Source organism: Pelodiscus sinensis, chromosome 9 (genome assembly GCF_049634645.1).
Source record: "Pelodiscus sinensis isolate JC-2024 chromosome 9, ASM4963464v1, whole genome shotgun sequence".
Lineage (NCBI taxonomy): Eukaryota > Metazoa > Chordata > Testudines > Trionychidae > Pelodiscus > Pelodiscus sinensis.
Genome location: NC_134719.1, coordinates 62,078,533 through 62,095,192, shown reverse-complemented (window position 1 = coordinate 62,095,192; position 16,660 = coordinate 62,078,533). Strand labels below are relative to the sequence as shown.

The 16,660-nt window shown below is 42.8% G+C and overlaps 1 protein-coding gene across 6 annotated transcripts in view; it reads left to right on the top strand.

The window, feature by feature from the left end:
• RABGAP1L (RAB GTPase activating protein 1 like) overlaps positions 1 to 16,660 on the top strand; it is a 414,231-nt gene that overhangs the window by 77,477 nt on the left and 320,094 nt on the right. For 5 of the 6 annotated variants that reach the window (XM_075936918.1, XM_075936919.1, XM_075936921.1 and 2 more), the window contains exon 12: positions 16,127 to 16,220. The exons of the other annotated variant lie outside the window; for it this stretch is intronic. In XM_075936918.1, coding sequence (XP_075793033.1) covers positions 16,127 to 16,220 — 94 coding nt within the window. The remainder of the gene's footprint in view (positions 1 to 16,126; positions 16,221 to 16,660) is intronic. 6 annotated transcript variants of the gene reach the window in all.

The following is a 16,660-nucleotide window of genomic DNA, read 5'->3' as shown; positions in this document are numbered from 1 at the left end:
CTAATACATGATTATGTCCATCTATAATCCTGCAATTTAACTCTATTTAGCATATAATGATTCTATATAACATAGCATGTTAATTGTAACCACGCAATAAATTAACAGTAAGCTAAAATCATTGATAAACCATGAACTGTTTGAACATTAAAGCTCATAGTTGAGCCATTTATTATATTTCTCCAGCTGGTGTATGACAGACCTTGCATATTTTTAAAGTATTATACAAACACAATGTGTTGGTATTAATAGACTAAAAATGGTTTTAAACTGTCTTAAAAATTAAATTGCAGAACACTAGCAGTAGTAACACCCTCTGTAAATGTATGAGGTGTCACATCCCCCAGGTTTTCGGAGGAAACTTGGCTTTAACTGTAGTGTCAGTGTAGCTAGCCTGTTAAGCTAGGCCCGTATACTTCCCCTTTTCCACAAGAGATAGCTGACGTTTGACAGCGTACACAACAGTTGGCATTCACAGGTCATACACATTTATAATAATGCTAAACTAAGAATAGATGTAAATAGGAAGATGTGGCCATTGCCTTCTACAATTTTTAGATTTCATGTGTGTACAAAGATGCAGATGAATGCAAACACGGTGCACTCAAATGCAGCAATAAAAAGCAATGGTTAGATGGAAAGTTTTGATGTATTGACTTGCACTAGTACTAGTTTGTCACTGATGCTGTCTTCCTGCAGAAAGCCAGTCCTTGTATTTGTGTTTGTGTTTGTGTAAAGTATTTGTGTTTACTCTAGCTTTTCCTTGCAGGCCTTGACCCATTCCCATGCAGTCATATGTAACTGAAGCCAAATAGTCTTAAAAAAAGGCAGTATACATTCTTTTTGAAAATTACACATTTGCAGACTTTGACCAAGGAGCACGTAGTCTTCGATGTTATTTTCATTCACATTCACCTCCATGTTCTGTTCTTCCCTGTTGTTTTTAGATCAGTGCTCTATTTTTTTCATCGATTGCATGTTTGTTTGAATTAAAAGCAACTCTCTTCATGTTACCTGTGTATCACTTATCTTTCTAAAAGGTTGTGCAAAATAAGTTGGGTGATAAACTGTATAGATGACAGTCCAGTTGCAGATCTCTTCAACTATAAGAATACAGGAAGGGTTTATATTGGGCAGTACGACAATGGGACATTGCAAATATGCTCCCTTTGTTGGGGAATGAAGTGGAGAGACGTGATGAGCATGATATAAATATTAATAAATCTGTAGCTATCTGTGCAGCCATGGCTTCAGCTGGATCTGCTGGGTTTATGGGGAAAATGTTGACAAGACTGAAGTTCTCCAAGTTTCATCACAGAGGTCTTAATGTCTTAGGGATCTTTTTAGCTCTGAATTGCCTCGGTCATGGTGCTGCTGTTATGGCTGTTGCTCTCTTCTGAGCAGCATGAATCTGCCTTATGTTTGGATCAGGTCCCTTCTGAATGCGTTTTACCAGTCTGTTAATTTTTGCTACCAGTTCTTTACCTATTGCCCCCTCAGAAAGAAAAGGGAGAAACGGACATAATATAATCTGATATTTTTAAAAAGTGGAGTCCACATGCATAGCTAAAATATAATGGTCTTTTGCTCATACTGCTTTGAGGAGGCAGTTATCTGTCAGTGTATTTTAACCAAAGCACTTTCTCTCAGAGTTTCCATGCAAAACCTTGATCATGATCTTAGCCATATAGAGGTAGTTTAACTTCCCACATGAACACTTTGGGCTCGTCTACACTGGTCCCTTTTCCGAAAGGGGCATGTTAATTTCACAGGTCGTAATAGGGAAATCCGCGGGGGCTTTAAATATCCCCCGCGGCATTTAAATAAAAATGTCCGCCGCTTTTTTCCGGCTTTTAGAAAAGCCGGAAAAGAGCGTCTACACTGGCCCCGATCCTCCGGAAAAAAAGCCCTTCCTACTTTAAAGTAGGAATAAGATCCTCCGGAAAAGGGCTTTTTTTCCGGAGGATCGGGGCCAGTGTAGACGCTCTTTTCCGGCTTTTCTAAAAGCCGGAAAAAAGCGGCGGACATTTTTATTTAAATGCCGCGGGGGATATTTAAATCCCCCGCGGATTTCCCTATTACGACCTGTGAAATTAACATGCCCCTTTCGGAAAAGGGGCCAGTGTAGACGTAGCCTTTGTGTGACAGTCAGACATGCCAGATTGCTCATAGAAATGATACGAACATATGAGGTCACCATTAAGGCTTTGTGAAACAGCATGGTTTGAAGCTAGGCTATGTATTCCTTTTTTATATCTTTTTGGTGGGAGTGTTGTGTGTTGCAGGTAACATAGAAGTAGCATGGATGCAAGAGATGTTTCCCTTATTTCTGTATATTTAGGGTATTGAGAAGGTGGGATGAGTCCTGATACAACTGTAATTATTTCAAAATGTATGTTTTTTAAAATATAATTAAGCTTGAATATGACACAGCCTTTCATGGATGGGAAGGGAACCATGCATACCTTGCCCAATTAGTTTATATTGATGTGATGAGATAATTCTGTATCTGTGATCAGCTTCTATTACAATAATGTGATTCAGTCCTCCCCCAGCCACTGTTTTAATTGCCTTTCCAATCAGGCAAACAGAATCAACACCATGTGATGCAAGTGACTAATCTCACAATGATAATAAAAATAGTAGACACTCAGCAAATAGTTTGCCAATAAACATGTTGGAATTTGTCAGTACAATATGGTTGTTGAAGAATTTTGATTGGCAAATTCTGTAAAAATTGAAGTCTGTTCAAACAATTCGTGAACAAGTGTAAGGGTGATACTGAATGGAAAAATTTGTTTGCTACAGCTTTTCAAAGAGCTAGCAACACACTATCGTAATTTTTTAAGCCCCCCTTTTTGTTTTTGCTCTCTGTTTAGATATTCTAAATAGCTATTGAGAAATATTTTCCTCCTACCATGTAACTTACAAAAGTCCAACTTTTCACCCCCTCCCCGTCATTATTCACATTTATGCCCAGATTTGTAGCTGCATATACAAAGGTAATGCTGCATCCAATGACTGATTTTCTCTTCCTATGAACTATTTTACTTTAATGTGTAAATCTAATGTGCTTCTAATTTATTGTTAACTTATTTTTCTGGTGTTTCATAATCAATGTGTCATCTGTAGAACTGGCTGGATTTTTTTAAACAAAAAATGCTGTTTCAATAAAATGGATATCTGTAAGGTTGTTTTAATCTTTTTGCATTTATATTGAAATAAAACTCATATTGTCATTGAGAATTCCATTTTTTACGCAAATGATTTTTTTCAAATTTTTCTTGGGAAATGTTGAGTATCTCTGATAATTTGTCCTCTTTTCTCTATCATTACTGCCAGAACACATACTGATCCATGCTCTGGTATTTCTGATCTCAGCTTAACCTATTGTAATCTGCGTCTCTCTGTTCTTTCTCACTGACATCTCTATGTTTTATTTAATATGTTCAAAATGCTGCTGTCAGTTGCATCTCCCTATTGTTCCTGTGACCATACCTCATCACCTTCAGGCTTTATATTGACTTTCCCTGTTCTCGGATGTTTAATTTAAACTTCTCATTTTCAAAACACTCCAATGACATTACCACCTACATCTGACCTAATTTCCTTCTCCTATACCTCTCTTCCCACTCCTTGTGCTCTGCTCAACCTTCTCTCCTGACTACTTTTTTGTCACCTTCACCCACTCCAAAGTTTCTTTTGTTTGTAACAGGTTCGCAGTTAAAGCTCATCATCAGCCTTTTTTTCTCCTTAGCCAAGCAAATCTGCTTTATATTCATGCACATTATTTCTAACACTGCACTTAAGTGTTCAAATTGTAAGTTCTTTGGGCCAAGGATTTATTTATTTGCATGTGCTAAAGATGTCACTTAGAATAATTACTTCTAAGTTACTATATAAATTAATGATACTCACTGAATCAGATCTCCTGTTCCTTGCTGTTTTAGAACAGCTGCAGTTATTGAAAATGTAGTGCAAAGTACTGCATATATGTAATTGGTTTTAAATACTAGAGGGAGAGTAATAAGTCTATTAATGACTTGTTAAGTAGAATTCAACAAAAGGCCCCCACACAAAATGGAGCCATTAGTTTTCTCCTTATAAATACAGCCAGACAGAACATTTGCAATACATTAATTTTTTTAGGATAATAGTTCTAAACCAGAATTGGTTTAATCATTCTAAAGCAGTCAAATAAATCTTGACAAAACAAGAATCAACTAATCTTGGTTTGGGCTCTGAAGTTCTCTCCTTGCGTTAGTCTCTCACTCAGCAAATGAGTGGGCATGTTGTATAACTTGGACTCTCAACTGTTTTTTTTATAGCTTTCTTTAGTTATGTGTGGGACCAGGATGACCAAGAGGAGGAGCCACCTACTAGCTTTATAAAATGGGGACTGCTCTCTTGACGGAAGTCTATTGTTAAAATCTGCTTGGCAGCAATATTTTTAGCTGTTCTAAGGAAATGCTTTAAAATTTCCCTGCCACTCTACAGCAAGAAAACTTGAAAACAATTTGAGATGCCCCTGAAAGTTCCAATGGCTCAGCTGGTCAGAAGTCATAAGAGCTATAATACTCAGTGTTGCCTGCGTCAGTGTTCCTTTAAAAAATGTGTTACAAAACAACTAAAAAACCCTCTATGAGGATTCTTTTTTTTAATGATCAGGCAGTATAAAGGTATCTTTATTCTAAAATCACTTATAACAGCACTATATTATATAAAGAAATAGGGAGGAGCCTGTGCTCCACAGCTTTGCAAGGAGGCAATAAATCCTCAGAAGTGGGGGTATTCTTCATGAGATTTATACGTAGTCAAGCCAGTTACAGACCAGCTAAACAGAGATCAGCCACGACTCAGCCAGGATGATGCTATTTGCTTCTAGAATGGCTAAAATGGGACTAGCTCCTTCTTTCAAAGGAATCTTCAGGGTGTTTCCACTATCATGAGACTTTGTCATAGAAGCAATGGTATAATCTGAATCCATTTTTTTGTTATATTTCACAGTATGGGTAATAGGTTTCGGACAGAATTAAGAATACTCTTTCTCTGAAGATGCGCAGTATGTGTTACTAAATGTTAGAACACAACTGGACCAAAAAATTGTTATGATGTGAAATAGAAAAGATTTTCACTATGGATAGCCCAAATTCAGTCCATATTTAAAGTATTGTTTCTAAAGAACAAGTGTGTGTGTCACTTAGGTACATTTAGCTGCAATCAATGTTTCATACACCACTAGATGGAAAATCCATACTTCTAATTTTGTTAGGAAGTTTCTAAAAAGTTTACTAAATCTGTATACCACTATGAAAAGCCCTGCTTGGAATTTAAATTTAGTGTTATCATAGCTTGTTTCTCCACTTTGCACTGTCATCTGCTTTTTCTCTTTAATTTTTCAGTTAAACTGCATTTATTACAACTATAACATTAGCTAGGAGAGTTCTTTGAGTGACGTCCCTGTGGGTGCTCCACTGTTGGTGTCCTGCTCATGCCGGGCGCCACCGATCAGAGACTTTCAAACAGTCACCAGGCAGGCTGGGCATTTGTGAGTGGAGAGCAGCATTCCTGCCTTTGAAGTAGCATGCACAGTCCGCTTTTCCCTCAGTTCCTTCTTGGCTGCCCTGGGCTACCGACCTAGGGAGCTCAAACCTCTCTTCCTCAGCGTGCTCTGCATACCAAAGAGAAGCAATTGACAACTTTAGATAGTCAAAGAGAAACAATTGAGTACTTTAGATAGACTGCTCTCTTTATTCAAACAAAAACAAACAAAAAAGCTGGTAGCAGCTCTCACAGGGACAAGCCTCGGCAGCTGAATCAAACTGACCCCCCAAAAAATAAACCAACTAATAACCCAAGCAGGCAGCTTGGTTTACACAACTTGGATGGTATACTCAGCCTTGGGGCGACATGCCAGTCTTGCCTACGGTCTATTGACAAAGCCCTGGACCCTCATACCTATAAAAGGGGCAATAAGGGCTCGAGCTCAAAATTCCCTTAGAGCAATCCCTCCGGTCCTTTACCTCAGAAGGCATGGTGAGAAACCAGATCCTCAGCAGCCCATTCTCTCCCCACAAGAATCAGTAAAGGGGATGATCCAGGCACCTTGGGCATGGGGAAATCTCAAGCCTCCTCTATGACAAGCCCAACAGTGCGCTCTAAATGGGTGGACAAACCACCTGCATAGGCATCAAAAAGGGCACCTACTAAGGGCCCTGATGAAACAGAGGCACCAATGGCATCAAGGACAGACGGGGTGCCTCGAGCACACTCAGTATCCCTGGCACAACGTTAACCCCCATGCAATCTCCACCACAGGCGCTGGGAGGTGACAGGACTAGTCCCAGCTGCCCTCCAGTACCTCACACTAACTCCACATCCCATCGGGTCACAACTGCACCCATGCCACCACCTCATGTACCAGGGGATTCAGCAACCGTTCACAGGACATCATTCCACAGCTGATTCCCAATGAGCAAAACACAGGTACCACCGAGACAGGACAGGAGGATCAGAACTGGGCCCTCTGCTCTGCCTTCAACAGGGCACTGCTCTTGCCCCCCATTATCGATAAGGGGCTCGCCATGTTCACCTTCCTTATCTCAAATCAGTGCCTACCAAGGTGTTTCAAGGAGTAGGTTCTCCTCTCAACACTCCTCCCCAGAGAGAGCATATGCACCTTACGGTGCATCTTACCTCTTCTCAATATCCTCCCTGGCATCCGGACTGGCACCATTACGACGGACATTATAGCCAATGGATCCCCTGTCACTATGGGGCATATCATCATACTTCCACTGCTCCTCCTACATCTGCACAGAGGTTTGTGACCTCTATATGTTCAGACCCATCATGTCCCCCATCCAAGGGCATGGACGTAAAAGAAGGGCAAATTGAGGATGAACCAATGGCCCAGCAATCAGACATACCACGCAATGATAACTCCTCCTCCACTCCTGATAAAGCGGTTATCCTGAATGAGCCAGGACCTAGTGATGACCGTAAACAGTTCCAGGAGCTATTTAAGAGAGTAGCTGAAGCAAAATGCAGGACAAGGTAGCACTTTAAAGACTAACAAGATGGTTTATTAGATGATGAGCTTTCGTGGGCCAGACCCACTTCCTCAGATCAAATAGTGGAAGAAAATAGTCACAACCATATATACCAAAGGATACAATTTAAAAAAATGAACACATATGAAAAGGACAAATCACATTTCAGAACAGGAGGGGATGCGGGGGGGGGGGGGGGGGGGGGGAGGAAGGTAAGTGTCTGTGAATAGATGATATTAGAGGTGGGGAGAGTGGGACGTCTGTGAGCCCCAGACTAACACGGCTACATTTCTATCACTTTTTTAAGAGAGTAGGTATCAGTTAGGAGGTAGTCTTATCAGAGGTGCAGGAAAAACACCACAAGCTCCTAAAGAACCTGCAGCCCTCTGCAAAATTGCCCTGCCTCTAGATTAAGCTATTTTTGAGGCAGCTGACGAAGTATGGCAAACCCCAGCCATGGCCCCCCCCCCCAACCAACAAAAGTGCCAATAGAAAGTATTTTGTCCCATCAAAGGGCATGGAATTCCTGTACTTACACCCTCACCCTAACTCCTTGGTGGTTGATGCTGCGAACCAAAGGGCCAAAAACCCGCAGCACAAGGCTCAGACACAGGACAAAGACCACAAACACCTCAGTGTCTTTGGGAGGAAAGTATGAAGTACCTGCAGCTTCTCATAGCCAACTAAACAGGGTTGCGTGCGTATTGTGATTTGACAGTTACACGTCTCTAACAGAGCTTATGCACAATATTGCAGAGGACAAAAGACCTATCCTTAAGGCAATCATTAAAGAGGGATTCACTATATCCCAGATAATGCTACAAATTGCCTAGATACTGCAGCTAGGTCTACTGCGATGTCTGTGGTAATGAGACTTGCATCTTGGCTGCAAGCAGCAGGAAGTCCCTAAGGACCTCCAGGCCAAAGTAGACGACCTGCCATTTGCTAAAACCAAATTATTTGCTATAGGTACTGATGAGGCCTTGCACTCTAGCAAAGATTTGCACACTCCACTCTCCCGGAGGAAGCGCTACACACCTTACCAGAGACACAGGGACACGGCCTTTACTAGAAAACAGCAGCACCAGCCTTTTCAACAGAATCCCTTCCAACCTCGAATCCACCGTAGAAGAGGCCCTAACAATTGCTCTTCCATGACTTACGCCTCTAGGCAGCAAGTTTGAGAATTTGGTTGAAGGTCTGCCCAACCTCCCTTCCACTCCTGTACCTGGCAAGTCCAACATATTTCACCACTGCTTGTGCCCTTATTATAATCAATGGGCAGCAATCACCACAGATCGGTGGGTACTAGAAATCATCAGCTGCGGATATTCTATCCCCTTCACAGCAATCTCCCCAACCTTCCTACCTTCTTCCTCCCTCTTTAGGGACTTTTCTCATGACACACTGTTCCGCTAAGAGGTGCAACATCTCCTCAATATAGGAGCTGTAGAATGAGTCCCAAAAAGATTCGAAAGGAGAGGTTTTTAGTTCGAACTACTTTCTCACCGAGAAGAGTTCAGGAGGGTTGGAGGCCCATCTTGGACCTGGGGCAATTAAACAAGAACCTCCGCAAGCAGCGATTAAAAATGATCACTCTCACCACTATAATTCCGGCATTGGACAGAGGGGACTGGTTTGCAGCCCTCGACCTTCAAGTTGCATATTTTCATGTCACAATACATCCCGCATGTAGGCGTTTCTGATTTGTGGTAGCTTCACATCACTTCCAGTACAGAGTCCTTCCATTCAGACTCTCCTCTGTCCCTAGAGTCTTTCCCAAGTACCTCACAGTGGCAGCAGCACATCTCAGACACAACAGCATTACAATATTCCCCTATCTGGATGACTGCCTTATCAAGGGCTCCTCACAACACACCACAAGAGGCATGATCAGGTTTACAAAGGCCTTTCTTCAGTCTCTAGGCTTCCTTATCAATCAGCAGAAATCCACACTATTCCCTACGGAATCCCTGGAGTTCATAGGGCCTCGCATAGATTCCATAACACCACGAGCCTATCTCCCCAATCACTGTTTTGACAACATAAAAAGCCTTGTCACTATCGTTACCACCAGCCCACGGTGGCCATCGCATACGTAGTTCTGCATGTCAGGCTGCGCTTTTAATGTTTCCAGCACTGGATTTCTTCAGTGTTCACGCTAGCCAGCTGCCATGTCCACAGGCACGCCTCGCCTCCTCCGTGGGTCCTAATCTCCCTCCGATGGTGGACCCAGGTGCAGAACCTATGCAAAGGGATGCCTTTCCATTGCGAGCAGCTGTCCAAACAGATTACTACGGACACCTCACTGATGGGGTGGGATGCACACTTCCAACAACAGGTCGCACAAGGAAAGTGGTCCAAAGATGAGTCCAAACTCCATATAAACCTGCTCGAGCTTCGAGCAGTTCACAACCCATGCAAGCACTTCCTCCCACACATCCAGGGGTCTTCGGTGCGTATCCTCACCGACAACATAACTAAGATGTTCTACATCAGTCGCGAAGGGGGTGCAAGATCCCATCATTATGTGTAGAGGCAATCAAGCTGTGGAACTGGTGTATCCGCCACAACATAACCATTACTGCAGCATACTTACCTGGAGACAAGAATATTATGGCAGACACTCTCAGCTGCAACTTCCTCAAAAAGCATGAGTGGAAGCTGCAAGATCATATCACCCATGAGCTCTTCCAACATTGGGCTGTACCGCAGATAGACCTCTTTGCGACCAGACAGAACTCCAAATGCCCCCAGTACTTTTCTAGAGCAGGCATAGGATATGGCTCCCTGGGAGATGCAATGCTCCTTTCTTGGAGGACCCATTTACTATATGCCATTCCTCCTATCCCCCTCATTCCCAGAGTCCTCCGAAAGATATAGGAAGATGGAGCCTGGGTGATTCTAATAGTCCCAGCGTGGCCTCGACAGACATGATTCCCCTATCTTTATCAACTGTCTCTATGTCTTCCCTGTCTGCTTCCAAACTGCCTGGACCTTCTCACTCAGAACACGGGCTCAATACTTCACCCCCAGCCGCAAACGCTACACCTGACGGCATGATACCTATCTGGTTCTCGGAAGTGGAGCAGCAGTGTTCCCAACAAGTGAGAAACGTATTGCTGCACAGCAGGAGGCAAACACCACCCAAGACTTACCTGTACAAATGGCGTGGCTTTATGCAGGGTGCACACACACAGGAATCCAACTCTCTGGGATGCCTATTCACCTGATACTGGAAAAATTATGCACCTGAAACAACAAAATGTACTGCTCTCATCGCTCCCAGTGCACATAGCGGCCATTACGTCCTTCCATCCCCCGCATTTTTGGGTCCTCCATATTTTCCCATCCCATCTCTTAAGAGATTCTGGAAGGGTCTACAAATCCTTCACCCACAGCGTACAACCATACCTCCCACGTGGGGCTTAGGATTGGTCCTCCACTCATTCGCAAAAGCACCTTTCAAACCATGGGCAACTTCATCACTTACCTTCCTCACCATGAAGACTCTGTTTCTCCTTGCAACAACATCCGCAAGGAGGGTTCGCGAACTTGCAGTGCTCATGGCTCCATACATGACCCTTCACAAGCCCAAGATTATTCTGCAGCCTCATCTGTCTTTTTGCCCAAAGTTCGGTCGGAATTCCATATCAATGAACCGATAGTCCTTCCCACCTTCTATCCAAAACCGCACAGCTCTAGAGAAGAGGCCCTTTTACACACTCTGGACGTTAGAAGGGCAATTGTCTTCTATCTTGATAGGACTATGGTGACCAAACGTCCCTTTTTTCCGGGACAGTCCCACATTTAAGGGTTCTGTCCCAGTGTCCTGATAAAGGCAGCAAATGTCCCAGAAAACCTGTTGGGATCCGACTACAAATGGTACCACCATTTGAGAGGTGTCAGTAGGGGTGGGAGGGTGATGCGAGAAGAGGGGAGGGGCATTGGGGGCACGAGAGGGGAGGTGCTAGGAGAAGGGTTGAAAGGAGGGGTGGGCATAAGAAAGGTGGGGATGGAGCAAGGGTAAAGGAGGGTGCAGGGGTAAGGGAAGTTGCAGGTACCAGGGATTCTGGGGGGTGAAGCAGAAGGGCAGACACCTGCAGGGGAGGGATCAGAAACAGAGGAGAGAGGCAGGGCAGGTGTGTAGAGGGAGGTGTTAGGCGAGGGGACGAGGAGGGGTAGCTCAGATGATCAGAGTGGCCCTATCCTCTCCCAGCATCATCCTGTCCCCCCTCCCATTGACACCGCCCCTCCTGTCCTTTTCCTCGTTGTCTCCACTTGGCTCCCTGGCATTTGTCTCTCCTCTATCCTGTCCCTTGGTGCCTTCCCCTTTCTTCTCCTGACCCGCCCCCCTTCCCTCAGCACAAGCCCCTTCCTCTCCCACCCCTGCCCCCTATTTTTCTCCCTTCCCCTCCTCTCCTCTCCCTTCCCTTACTTTACCTTACCTTCGGCTAAACCGGCTTCTGCCTTCCAGTTTGTGGGGCAGGAGTCAGAGCTGGCCCAAGCTATAGGCTGGCTGGGCCCTAGCCTGGGGCATCTCACTTTAAGGGGCGCCGCGTGGTGCTGTCAGGCTGGGTGGGGACGAGGACGGGGCTGTGGCCTCAGGTGCAGAATGGGCGCCGTGCAGTGCTGCTGGGACGGTGATGGGGACGGGGCCGTGCGCACAGAAAGGGCACCACGTGGTGCTGCCAGGCTGGGTGGAGGCGCCCCCGGGCAAGGAAGGGGTGCCGCAGGGTGCTGCCAGGTGGGGACGGGTGGGGCCCGGGGCGCAAAAATGGCTCGGGCCGGCGTCTGTGGTCAGGGCCCAGCTGCTTCTGCCGCGCACGCCCTCTCTCTGCCCCAAAGTGCCCCATAGATGGCTGCAGGGAAAGTGAGGGGCTGCGGCTCCCCATCTCAAATCCCCCTCTCCACCAGCAGCCGCTAGCTGTCCGAGACATTAGGGTGTTCCTGGGCACACCCGGCCTGTGCGCACGCCTATGACTGTAACAGAAATCCCATTTCAGTGTAGAAACTACCTGATTCAGCTGGAAAAATCAGCAGGGGCGAACTTTATTTGTTTTTGTCAATTACTTTTTAATTTTTAATTACTCCTCAGGTTGTGAGGCAAATGAGGATGGGTCCACAACATTTTCTATTTGTATTAGAATTTAATAATATACTTTGTAGATCTGGACAATATAGTACAGTTCCTTGGGCATCTTATTTTTTGGTATACCTAATTGTATCCTTGCTTTATAAGGAAAAATTGATTTTCTGAGCTCAGTGTTTCCACTTTTCACGAAAGGTTCTGAATCTATCTAATCAAAATTTTGCCTGTAGGATTGTATTGTGATTAAAAAAAAGTGTGTGTGTGGGGGGGAAGGGATTCATTCAAACCCAGGTATCCTTTATTTCAGGACCTATTGTAACAAGGGGTATTCTGTGGGACACTACTGAGAGTATCAATTCAGGACAAATTGCTTAGAAACTAGGCCACTCAGCCCAATACTCGGGTTCCTCCACTTACAAGGTATACCAAACCGGACAAAGAGCACTTCTGTTTCACCATAAAGCTGACAAAATATCATACAAGCTATTCCTTCAGGTGCTTCAGTTTCCCTGTATTATGAATAAAAGGTTCTTCTGATCCCAGAGGACCAGTCACACCCCATGTCTTACCCCAAAATCATGCTCTTACCAGTGTTCCTTGTAAGTTGAGTGCTTGGGCAGCCACCCAGGAGAGATTCAAATGATTAGCAGAGCACCCACAACCAGCAGCATGTGTTTCTGTTGGTGGTGCCTACCCACACATGCCTTGGTGCACATAATGAATTTTATTGCACACATGGATGAAAAAAAATTAGAGTGAACATTGGCTGTTACCAATACTTTAGTATCTAAAATCTAAAGGTTTAATCAAGGAAAGAAGAAAGGATGAGAGTTGAAATTGTTTAGAGGAATCAAATACATACTGGTTCAGGCTTGTCTCAGAGGTTAAAGAAACTGCTGACCTATATTGTCTTTTTAAAACATCTGCAGGTTGGTTAGGTTATTCAATCCTTTGTTTTAGAGCTTCAGTTTGTAGCAAAAATTCCTCCAGAGGTAAGAAGCAGGACTGAAGACAAAATGGAGGGGTTTCCGGGGCCTTTTATATCCGCTATCACATTGAAGGAAACCCATTATTCTTACTGCAGAAAATTACAGCAGCAAGCTGGAGTTTGGAGTCAAATAAACAAGTACATGCATGACTCAGTTCTTATCAGATGTGGATTAGCTCCTCCCAATGCCCATTGTCAGTTAAGTATTTCTGATCAACTGGAATAGTCCTTTCTTAATAGGCTGGCCAAGCGCTTCCATGGTGCTATTCAGAATCCAACATTTTGAAATAAAACTATATGGCCAATACTCATAATTTCAAATACAAAAATGACACATGCACACACACAGTGTAATCATAACCAGTGAATCGTACGCTTTTCATTAGACAACTCTCGTGGGACACTTTTTACAAGATTTGTTGCAAATATATAACAATGATCTATATGATCATAGTTTAATTGGATAACCTTATACCAATGAAAATATGCAAACTGCTTCTGGTTTGGTTTGGTTTTGGAACCATGTTTTGGTTTGCCCTGAATTCATTATCTCAGCAATATTCCCCCAGCATAACCCCTTGTTACAAGAGGTCCTGAAATAAGAGAGACCTGGGTTTGAATGAATCCCCAAACCCCATTTTTTAAATCTCAGTCTGATATATCTAAATGGGAGGTGGCGGAACTCTAATAATTTTCCAAACCAGTATTTCTGTTCACATGGCTTTGAGTGTCTTTGAGGTGCAATACACGAGCAATCTTCGTCCTCATGATTGATTGTCAAATTCCAGGATTAATATATTTTCATTTATGTCTTGTACATGACAACTGGTGAGATTATTAATTAGGAACCTGTAACTGGGGTCAGAGTGACTGTGATAAAGCTTTAGTTAGGAGAGAATTCATGCAACTATGTTGGAGAAAACCTTTTCTACATGAAATACTTTTGCTAACAATAAATCAACTTGTTTCTAATGAAGTGTTGAAAATTAAGGATTTTGGAAGAATCTTAAGAGTGTGTCTGAACTCATCACACCCTTGTGGGGCAAAAGTTGCTTTAAGCCATCTTTTTGTGCTCCGTAGGTTCTTGGGATAATTTGCCCTCTGTCAAAATTTAAAGCATAAGCAGACCTACTCTGAACTATGCTTAGCTACTTTGGGCATACAAGAATAACAGGAACACGGCAGACATTCCTTTGGGGTGCCAGAGAGGTACAAAAGAACGGTGATTGGGCTGCTCAGTGCCAATTCTCTTAAAAAACATATTAGCTTCAAATATGTAACCATATTTTATTTGTATTTTGCTTTTAAGATTTTGCTTGAAGATCCAGGATTACTAGTAAATGTATAATTGGAAATCTGTGCTTTCAGTGGTTGGGACCAAGAAAAAGTTTGTATAGATGGTGACTCCTTTGTATCGTGTTTATTTTTGGTGATGGTGCTTGCTCTGATATTTCAGGGTACGTCTGCACAGCAGGGCAAAAGTCAAATTAAGATTTGCAACTTCACCTACGTCAATTGTGTGAAGATGAAATAGCTTAATTCAACTTTTGACACCGTCTACACAGCAGGAAGTCAAAGGAACAATCTTCCTTTGACTTCCCTTACTCCTCGTAAAAGGAGGGTTACTGGAGTCGAAGTAAGAAGTCCTTCATCTTGCCATTATTTCAAAATAATGGCTTGGTGTGTAGACACGCCTTTTGTTATTTAGAAATAAAGCTGCTGTATAGATGTAACTTCTCTCTGTATGTGAACCACAAGGGTCTCCTATAATTTGATTCTTGTGACAGGATAACCTGGCCCTACCCTGGCCATAAATTCATCAGCATCATTCTGCATATTAGAGGAAGTCAGGTGAGAGCAATGTGAAATATTCCCGTGTGAGACAGAGGGGTTTTTCCTGTAGTTAAAGTACTGGACTGGGACTCTAAAGATCCAAGTTCAGTTCTCAACTTTGACACAGTGTGTGACCTCAGGCAAGTAACTTAAAAACTCTACATGTCAGTCCTCCATCTGCAGAATGGGACTTAGACTCCTAATTTAAGCAGTTTAGAAACTGTTACCTGTAATCTTATCTTCAACATAATTTCTGATTCACAGACTCATGACATCCATTTTACCTCTGTATTTAACTCAGTCAAAGCCACTTACCCTTAACGCTACTGAGATTGCCTTTTCACTTCTAACTTCCCATATAATTTCAGCTTGCAAGTCATGCTATTAGTGCTCCTCTGTAGATCATTTTAGTAAGATGCCTTTTTGCCCCTGTGAGATGTAATCAGAGTTCCTGAGGCAAGAACTGTACATATTATTCTGGGTGTGGTACAATGTAAAGGACTAATATCTGTTCTAGCTGATGGGAAATTTCTCAGTATGTAAAACCTGGAAATGGAATTGTCTTTTATTTGGCAGTAGTACTCTTATTAATTGTATCACAGATAATTTCTTCACTTAATGCCTTTCTAAGTAATAGTTCCCTAATCTGTCTGTTATGTATTCTTTCCTATGGGCAGGTCTACAATACAGGGACAGGTTGACGTAAGTTATGCAATTTGAGTTACGTTAGTAGCATAACTCAAATCGACATGTCTTAGTTCTACTTACCACAGGGTCCTTACCAGGTGGAGTCAACAGAAAAAACTCTCCGATTGACTCCCCTTGCTCTTCTCAGTGTGATAGAATACCAGCGTCAACAGGAGAGCAATCGGCAATTAATTTGACACATCTGTACTCAACGCGATAAATCACTCCCCTACTGGATTGATCACTGCCCTATTGATCTGTCCCATAGTGAAGACATGCCCTAAGTGTGTTGTTTTAAATCTCTGCGTCTTAAATTTCATCTTACACTCGTCCGCCCAAATCCTGAAGCTTTCCATATTCAGTTGTATTTTCTGTCTTTGTAGTGTTATGTAATTGTTTGTCAGGAAAAAAAGTTATTTAAAAAAAATCTATTATCTCTTTGGTAAATCTGTGCATGTTTTTATTTCTTTGCAGAGAGCGATAACGAACTCTCAAGTGGTACTGGTGATGTATCTAAGGATTGTCCCGAGAAAGTCTTATATTCCTGGGGAGAATTACTGGGGAGATGGTAAAAAATAATTTTTTCATGTAGAGTTTTTAAATACTGAACCTGTTCATTCTCCAGAAGAGCAGATAACAGCACATAAAACAATACATGGTCGAACATTCTCTAGGTTTAAATTTAAATTTTCTTTCTCCATTAAAAAAAAACCCTTGAATATTTTAGTTATGATTAAAAAGTAAAAATGCTCCATATGAAAACATGCATTTAAGCCCAGTTCATAAAGAATTAGCACTTGTATTTTTAACTGTCAATTATTCTGAGGATCTCCCAGTACTTCCATTAACATCTTGGTCCCTGTGTTACTGCATTTTCAGAGCTTGATTTGCCTAATTATTCTCCTCAATCTTGGGTGTTCACAATGGTTCATTTCATGCTTTCCCCCCCATCTGGTTTAAATGCTTTATAGACCAGTTTATTCATTTGTACTAGATTTTCCCTTTTCT